The following is an 8,880-nucleotide window of genomic DNA, read 5'->3' as shown; positions in this document are numbered from 1 at the left end:
GATGGTTGAGGTTGTGTGTCAACTTGGCTGGGCCATGATTCTCAGTGGTTTGCCAGTTATGATGTAGTTTGGCAGACGTATAATGATGTAATCACTTCCATGATGAGATTTGATATAATGTGATCACCTCCAAAATGGGATCTGCTCTGAGTAGCCAGTCAGTTGAAAGGGAGTTTCCTTGGGGGTATGGCTTGCATCCAATATAGATGGACTTTCTGGCGAGGCTTGTGGGTTTTTTGCTGGCTCTGGATCCCGCAGCCAGCTCCCGTTCCTCTGACCTGCAGTTCCTGGGACTTGAGCTAGCTGCTTACCTGCAGTCTTTGCCTGCCGATCTTGGGATTCATCAGTCTCCAAAGCCTGTGAGCCAGAGCCCCACTGTCCAACCTGCTGATCTTGGGTTCACCTGCCCCTGCAGCTATGTGAGTCAGGAGAAGCCTCCAGCCTGACCCACGGACCTGGGACTTTCCAGCCTCTACAATGGTGTGAGCCTTTTCCTTGATATAAATCTCTCTCTAATATATACAGCTTTACTGGTTTTGCTTCTCTAGAGAACTCAGCCCAAGACAGACAGCAATGGGGGGACAGACAGGTGGTGGAGAGAGGGGAGGAGAAAGGGGACCAAGATATCACCCAGGTATCTGGCCCAGTGACTGGTTAGATGGTGGGGCTGCCCCACATGATGAAACCAGGAGGGGGAGTGAGTTTGGGGGAGACACTGAGCTCTGTATGGGATATGGTGAGGGTCCCCGTGAGGGTGGGGGAAGCATCCAGGGGACAATTGACTACACAAAGCTAGAGCTCAGAAGACAGATTTAGAAGGTGGATGAGATTTCCCAGAAGAGGGAAGGGAGCTAGGCCTCTAAGAGAGGCCAGTCTCCTAGGATTTCCCCAGGTCTGAGCAGATGACTGGATGGTAGGAGCATCCCTGAAGTTGGAAATCTGTGAGGAATTAGAGATTTGACAAGAATGGGGAGCCTGTAGGGGGCATCAGGAGAGACTTTAGAGGCTGTTGGGTGTGCAGGTCTGGCCTAAAAAGAATCAGGCACCACAGACCTAGATCTAACTGCCAAGGTCTCAGGCTTAATCCCAGCATCTTGTAGGCCATCCTCCCCTCAGAGGCAGAGGGTGGAGAGACCTTCCTGGAGTAGAGGATGCTTGAGCTGAATGTTATAGATAAGTAGGGTGTAGCTCCACAGTGCGGAGACAGGAAGTGCTGCTGGGGGCTCAGCTTCCGCTGGGTGTGCAGTTACCACCCAGCCACCCTCCTCACTCCCAGGGACCTTCCCACTTCCCACCTGCAGCAATTTCACTTCCCCCAGATGCCCAGGCTCAGCCTTAGCACGTGGGAGCACCTTGATACAGCACTCAGACTCAGAAACAGGGGCAAAGATGGGGGAGGGGGAGACAGAAAGCCAGAGAGGAAGCAGAACGAGACCTGGGGCAGGTGGTGATGGAGACCCAGAGAAAGAGCGAGACAGAGTCCCAGGGTGGGGGGCAGTACCCTAGAGAGGGAGACAGAGACCCAGGGGGTGGGACAAGGACCCAGAGAGAGAGGGGGACAAGAGCTCCAAAGAGAGGGGGACAGAGCCCCAGAGTGAGGGAGACAGAGATTCAGGGGGTCAAGGACCCAGACAGAGACCCAGAAAGAGGGGGACAGAGACCCAAAAAGAGGGGGACAGAGACCCAGAAAGAGGGGACAGAGACCCAGAGAGAGGAAGATAGAGACCCGGGGGGTCGGGGACCCCGACAGAGACCTGGAAAAGGGGGACAGAGACACAGAGAGAGAGGGGCTCAGAGACCCAGGGGGGAGGGACAGAGACTCAAAGAGAGGGGAACAAAGATCCGAAAGAGGGGGACAGAGACCCAGAGAAAGAGGGGGACAGGAACTAGAGACAGGGGAATGGAGACCCAGAGAGAGAGGGGGACAGAGACCCAGAGAGAGGGACAGAGACCTGGGGGGGGGAAGAGATCAGAAAAAGGGGCACAGAGACCCAGAGAATGGGACAGAGACCCCGAGTGAGAGGGGGACAGAGATGCACAGACAGGGGACAGAGACACGGTGGGGGAAGGGGGCACAGGGACCCAGGCCAGGCCAGGTAGGGGAACAGAGCTGGAAGCAGAGATGGCAAAGCTTAGCAGGCCATGAGGTCAGAGTGTCTGTGAGGTCGGCTGCTGTCCAGGGCCAGCCCTGGGGGACCAGTGTCCGGAGTAGGCGGGTGCAGGTAGACCAGGAGTCCCTGCGGGTGCCCCAGACTGAGCCATGGAGACCTGGGAGGAGCTGCCCCATGTGTCCTTGGTGCCCACCAATGCAAAGGCCCCGCAGGTACTGGTGTGTGTGTTGCTGTGGACTAGGTGAGGGGCCAGGGACAAAGACACAGACAGGGAGAGACAGAGAGTCACCGCATGTGAGGAAGGAGGGGGTGGGGCCCAACCCTGGAACTTCCTCTTTCTCTGTGTTCTTCCTTTCTCTCTCTCCCTCTCTCTTTTTCAGACTCGGCCTGTGTCTTTCACCCTGTCTGCCCTCCATTGCCAACACCTTTCTGTCCTGTCCCTTGTGTTGGTCTCTTCCCCCTCTAGGAGAAGATGTCGGCTCAGGACAGCTGCCTCAGCCTCGTCAAGTACTTCCTCTTCGTTTTCAACCTCTTCTTCTTCGTGAGTTCCATCATGGCTACCCAGCCTGGGCCCCAGCCCTTTCCGTGGCCCCCTGGACCTCACCTCAACCCTGCCCACCCACCATGTTCTCATCTCCTCTCCCTAGGTCTTAGGCAGCCTCATCTTCTGCTTCGGCATCTGGATTCTCATCGACAAGGCCAGCTTCGTGTCCTTTGTGGGTGAGGGGGGGCTGGGGCAGTCTGGGAGGGCCTTTCTGGAACAGCCATGGACCCGTCCTCCCCTCAAGTGATCTCCTGGGGGTGGCCCCAGGAAGGGTTTCATGCTGCCTAACTCCCTAGGCAGGCCCCAGGAAGCACTCCTCTGGTCACCGCTGCCGCCCCTCTCTGAACCTCAGTGTCTTCCTGTGGCAAATGGGGTTGCGCATACCGATCATAACAACTACAGCAATAATAATAGCAGTCATTTCTCCAGCACTTCCTATGTGTCTGTTCTGGTGCTCGGGCCCATCAGATCCTCCCACAAACCTTCCCCTCTCCTGAGGTTCAGAGAAGGTAGGTCACTTACCAGGTGTCACGCAGCAAGGAAGTAGAAGTGCAGAAATAATAGTAATAATTGTAGGAAAATAATAATAGGGTAATAACGAAAATCCTAATAGCTCACACTTAATAAGCATTTATGCTGTGTTGAGGAGCCCTAGTGGCACAGTGGTGAAATGCTGGCTGCTAACTGAAAGGTCAGTGGTTTGAACCCACCAGCAACTGTGAAGGAGAAGGATGTGGCAGTCTGCTTCTGTAAAGATTACAGTCTTGGAAACCCTATGGGGCAGTTCTACTCTGTCCTATAGGGTTGCTATGAGTCAGAATCAACTTGACAGCAATGGATTTTTTTTACCGTGTTGAGGAATAAATTGAACACATTCTCCCATTTGTCCCTCAAAACAACCCTAGGAAATGGATATTATTTCCTAGGTCTCAGGGAGGTTAAGTGACCAATCAAATGTCACAGAAAAAGTGATGGAACTGGAACTATTAGGTGAGGAGGAGCAGAAGGAGGAAAGAAGGACTGAGAGCCAGAGAGATGGACAGAAAGTCAAGGGGAAAGAGGGGCAGAGACCTAGAGATGGGGACAGAGACTCATAGACGGGGGACAGAGACACAGAGACAGGGAGACAGAGACCCAGAGACAGGGGGACAGAGACCCAGAGAGAGGAGGATACAGATCCAGAGAGGGGAGGATAGAGATTCAGAGAGAGGGGGCACAGAGACCCAGAGACAGGGGGCCCAGGGGCCCAGAAATAGGACCCAGGATGCTGCTTCCTACTTAGGTGGCCGTGTGAGTGGGGGCAAGGGTGGCTGGGAGTCATGCACCCCGGACTCACCATCACTGCCTCCCACCTCCCTAGGCTTGTCCTTCATATCCCTGCAGATCTGGTCCAAGGCCCTGGCCATCTCAGGAATCCTCACCATGGGCCTCGCCCTCTTAGGCTGTGTGGGGGCACTCAAGGAGCTCCGCTGCCTCCTGGGTTTGGTGAGTGGCCCACCCCTTGCCCTCCCTGGAGCCTCATCCCCATAGATCTCTCCATCCCCAGGACCATGCCCCTAAGTGGCCCCAAAGAGGGACTCCAGCAGTCCCCACAACCTGACCTCTCCACTCTGCCCCTCAGTATTTTGGGATGCTGCTGCTCCTGTTTGCCACCCAGATCACCCTGGGAATCCTCATCTCCACGCAAAGGACCCTGGTAAGCCGGGCTGGGAAGCTGGTGGTGGTGCAGCAGAGGGCAAAGAGAGACCGAGACAGACAGGAACTGACAGAGACAAAGAGAAATAACAGACAGACAGGAAGGCAGAGAGGAACAGAGAGACAGAAAGATACAGAGACAGATACAAAGACTGACAGTGAGAGAGAGAGACGGAAACAAATAGAGAGTCAAAGAAAGACAAACCAACAGGGACCCCGGGAGAGAGACATAGGAAGAGAGAGACATTGAAATCCAAGGGAAAATAAACAGAAAAATAAGAGAAAAAACACCTGGAGAAACAGAAAGTCCTGAGGAAGTTTAAAAAAACCCGTTGCCGTGGAGTCGATTCCAATTCACAGCGACTGTATAGGACAGAGTAGAACTGCCCCATAGAGTTTCCAAGGAGCGCTGGTGGATTTGAACTGCCAACCTTTTGGTTAGCAGCTGTAGCACTTAACCACTATACCACCAGGGTTTCCCTGAGGAAGCTAGAGACCTAATAAAATGACCCCTAGAGATAGTGAAAGGAGCCCAGTGGAGCAAGCAGTTTGTGATAGGCTGCTAACCCAAAGGTTGGTGGTTCCAGCCCATCCAGTGGTTCCTCGGAAGAAAAGATGTGGCCATCTGCTCCCAAAAGGTCACAGCCTTGGAAATCCTATGGAGCAGCTCTACTCTGCACACGTGCGGTCGCCATGAGTCAGAATCCACTGGAAGGCAACTAACAACAGAGATAATGATAGAAACAGAGGGAAACGGGCAGAAAGATTGTTAGGAATAGTGAGACATAGCTAGCCATTCAGTGGGAAACCGAGGCAGACACCAAGATGCACAGGGGCTGAGAAGGCCGGGAGGAGCTAAAGCAGGCGGGGCAGGTGTGGACGGGGAGGCGGGAGTGGGGTGGGGTGGGGTGGGGTGGGATAAGGTCCTGCCTCACTCCTGGCCTCTCAGCTGGAGCGGAAGGTGCAAGAAATGGTGCTGGAGACGATCCAGAACTACCGCGCCAACCCGGAGGAGACGGCGGCCGAGGAGAGCTGGGACTACGTGCAGTTCCAGGTGCGTGAGCCCCCGCCCAACCCTCGAGGTGGACTGTTCCTCTAGCTCCCAGTCCCTGACTGACCCCGCCTCCCGCTTCCACCAGACTCCGCTCCCTACACCGAGGAGACTCAGCCTCTCTTCCACCTTCCCCCACCCCCAGGACCCTAACGTGACTCCCCAGCCCCCGCCTCACCCCACGTGGCCTCAAGCCTAGATGATAACATAACGAGCCCCTCAGGCTCCCGGACCATGGCTGGCCCCTTCTCTGCCTCGATCAGACTCGGTTCCCTACACTGAGGAAAACTCCACCTCGCTTCCACCACCACCCACCCACCCCCAGCCCCAGGACCCTAACGTGACCCCTCACTCCCCCGCCCCCGACGAGACTGCACTCAAGTGGCCCTGCCCTACCATCCACCTGTCCTCTACCTGAGGCCGGACTGCATCATCCATTCAACTTCCGGTCCACAGCGTGATTCTGCGACGCCTCTTCCAGCCCCAGGTCCCCATGTGACTCGTGTCTCTCTCAACCTCATGTTCCCTTAATGTCCCCTGGTCCCATGGTGTCCTCACTCCAGCTCACTGCTCCCCGCGTAACCCCACACCCACCACTTAGCCCCCTCGCCACCGACATGACCTTACTTACACCCATCACCCAGTCCCCTTGCATCCTATCAGACCCGGCCGCTCTGACTAGCGTCCCTTTCCCAGCTGCGCTGCTGCGGCTGGAATTCTCCGCAGGACTGGCTCCAGGTCCTCAGCCTGAAAGGCAACGAGTCGGAGGAGTCCCGCGTGCCCTGCTCCTGCTACAACTCGTCGTCGACCAACGACTCCGCAACCTTCGATAAGATCTTCTTCCCCCAGCTCAGCCGGCTCGGACCGCTGGTGCGACCCAGACGCAATACCGACTTCTGCGTGATTCCTGCGAACAGCCACATCTACGGCGAGGTAGGGAGGGGTGTGGAGCCCCTCCACTGGGGCAGGGTCTGCAGGAGGGACCCGGCTGCCGGAGAGGGGCGGAGTCCGGAGAGGGGCGGAGTCTTGAGAAGGCGGGGCCATGGGAGATGAGAGTGGCCTACAAGAAAGGTGGGGCTACATGAAAGGGAGGGGCAGGGTCGGCCTGCTAAAGAAAATGACAGGGGCTGAAAGGGCAGGACCTGGATGCTGACGTCTAAAACACGTTGCGGTCCACTCGATTCTGACTGATAGTGACCCTATAGGGCAGAGCAGAATAAGGTTTCCAAGGAGCAGCTGGTGGATTCAAACTGCCGACCCTTTGGTTAGCAGCCAAGCTCTTAACCACTGTGCCACCAGGGCTCCAAAGGTTGGAGTGGGGAAACATCTTTCTTCCATGGAGCAGCTAGAGGATTTGAACCACTGACCTTTCGGTTAGCAGCCGAGCACTTAACCACTGCACCAACAGGGCTGCTATCTGGGGAGGTGCAAAGCTTGGGAGAGGCGAGCCCGAGGCACAGAACTAAAGAAACTAGAACCAGTTGCCGCGGAGTGTGTGCCAGAGTAGAACTGTGCTCCATAGGGTTTTCAATGGCTGATTTTTCGGAAGTAGATGGCCAACGCTTTCTTCCAAGGTGCCTCTGGGTGGACTCGAATCTTCAACCTTTCAGTTAGCACCCCACCGTTTGCACCACCCAGAAACTCCGACTAGAAAGACCTGGTAACTAGGGACGCAGCGCGGCAAGGTCCGGCCCTGAAATAGAGGATGAGGACTAGAGGGCGAATCCTACTACGAGCCCTATCGTTAACCTTTCTCTACACCCACAGGGCTGCAAGCGGAGCCTCCAGAAGTGGCTGCGGAACAACCTCATCTCCATAGTGGGCATTTGTCTGGGCGTCGGTCTACTAGAGGTAATCTGGCTCCGCCCCCATTCACTACTGGCCCCATAATCCCTAAATGGCCTAGCCCCGATTGCGCGTAAATGTCCTCCCACTGACTGGGAATGGCGCATGCGTAAAGGGGTTTCGGAATGTCCTGCCTCCTCCGCCGACCTAGCTGGGATGGGAAAGGTGGGGGGAGGGGGGAAAAAAAAATCTAGCCTCTGTGAGCTCTGATTGGCCGAACGCAGAAAGCAGGCGTTCCCGCCCTTCCACGCGTATCTCATTGGCCCCACTTGGCGTATCAGCCTATTATTGGCCGCTATATTCCCCACCCCCGTTTCACCGCAGGTTAGTGTGGTGGGGCTAAGCCTGCTGCTACCGCGCAGCGCGCTCTATCGGGAACCTCAGGCGCAGGTGCCGGCAACCAGCGGTTCGAGCCCCGCACCGGGCCTGAGCGCTGACGGCGGCGGCGGGCGCGGTGGCATGCTAAGCAGCAGCGGACGCAACAGCAGTCTATGGGGTGGCTGGGGCATGGGGGGTGCCTGCCCCAACTGGGGAGACAAAGCCCCGCAGGGCAAGTTACCCATGGCCCTGGGGCCCTGGCCGCTGTGGGATCAAGACGAGGAGCAGCGCGAGACCGGGAGCGTAGGCGCGGAGGTGGAGGCCGAGGGGGAGGCAGATGAGCCTCTGGAATAAAGGATGGCGCTTTGCACCATTGCGGCTCTGCACTTGCTCCAGACCTCACTCCTTCCCAGGCTACATAGCGCAGTCCCTGAACTCCCAGGTTACCTCACCACACCTGTTCCACCTTCTGCTCCCATCCTTTCCAGGCCCGCCCCAGGCCTTTGATACACTTAACCCCACCACATTCTCCTTTGGCTTAATCTCCCCAAACGCTGTCCCTTTCAGGCTTCCCTGGGTGAGACAGTTAAGCGCTCCATTAACCAAAAGGTTGGCAGTTCAAACCCACCCAGAGGCACCTCAGAAGGCAGGCTTGGCGATCTGCTTCTGAAAGGTCACAGTCTTGAAAACCCTATGGAGCAGTTCTACTCTGCACACGTGGAGTCAGAATTGACTCTAAACAACTGCCCTTTCTGACACGTCCCTCTCTCTGTTCTTCTAATCTCCCCCCCGCCCTCTCTCCCATCTTCTTGCAAGGATTTCGCCCATCCCAATTCCCCGGTGCCTTCTTTTCTAACCCTGCCTCTTCCCCAGGCCTCAACTCCCTGACTAGTCTCCCTCGGTGCCTCCTCGAGCTCTCTGACCGCGTCTCCTTTCTCTGTAGCTCGGCTTCATGACGCTCTCGATATTCCTGTGCAGGAACTTGGACCACGTCTACGACCAGATCAGTCAATACCGATAGGCTCCGCCCCTTCCCAAAGCCCAGCCCCATCCCAAAGCCCCTCCCCGCCCCGCCCCACCCCCGACCCTTTCAGATGTCCTGGGCACTCCCCTATGAGCTGTAAATATTTGTTTATTCCCCAGTATACCCTCCCAGGCACTGAGCACACCGCCTCCTCACTCCCCTGGGAACCCAGGTGTCTGCCTGCCCTAGCTCCCAAGGGACCTGGGGCTTCTGAGCACCAGCTTTCTGTCCCCAAAGATAAATTGCGTTCCTTGTCACATCTGGTAGCCTACCACCTCCCCGCAAGATTGTT

The 8,880-nt window shown here is 56.3% G+C and overlaps 1 protein-coding gene across 3 annotated transcripts; it reads left to right on the top strand.

Annotated features, from left to right (window-relative positions):
• The first annotated feature begins 2,474 nt into the window (after positions 1-2,474).
• On the top strand, positions 2,475-8,604 carry CD37 (CD37 molecule). 3 transcript variants are annotated; one of them, XM_004381661.2, is made up of 8 exons: positions 2,475-2,652; positions 2,759-2,831; positions 4,016-4,140; positions 4,277-4,351; positions 5,300-5,404; positions 6,098-6,334; positions 7,169-7,252; positions 8,508-8,604. In XM_004381661.2, exons 1-8 carry the CDS (start codon positions 2,584-2,586, stop codon positions 8,583-8,585), a joined length of 846 nt encoding a protein of 281 aa, XP_004381718.1. In that variant the 5' UTR covers positions 2,475-2,583; the 3' UTR covers positions 8,586-8,604. The 3 variants fall into 3 exon arrangements, with proteins under 3 accessions (XP_004381718.1, XP_023592050.1, XP_023592051.1); XM_023736282.1 differs by lacking the exon at positions 8,508-8,604 and adding an exon at positions 7,571-7,930; XM_023736283.1 differs by lacking the exon at positions 8,508-8,604 and adding an exon at positions 7,571-7,930 and having other exon boundaries at positions 2,599-2,652; positions 2,759-2,827.
• Positions 8,605-8,880: the final 276 nt, after the last annotated feature.

This window comes from Trichechus manatus, unplaced genomic scaffold (assembly GCF_000243295.1).
Source record: "Trichechus manatus latirostris isolate Lorelei unplaced genomic scaffold, TriManLat1.0 scaffold00087, whole genome shotgun sequence".
NCBI classification, from domain to species: Eukaryota; Metazoa; Chordata; class Mammalia; order Sirenia; family Trichechidae; genus Trichechus; species Trichechus manatus.
The sequence above is the reverse complement of the archived record's forward strand: the minus strand, read 5'-3'. Positions and strand labels throughout refer to the sequence as shown.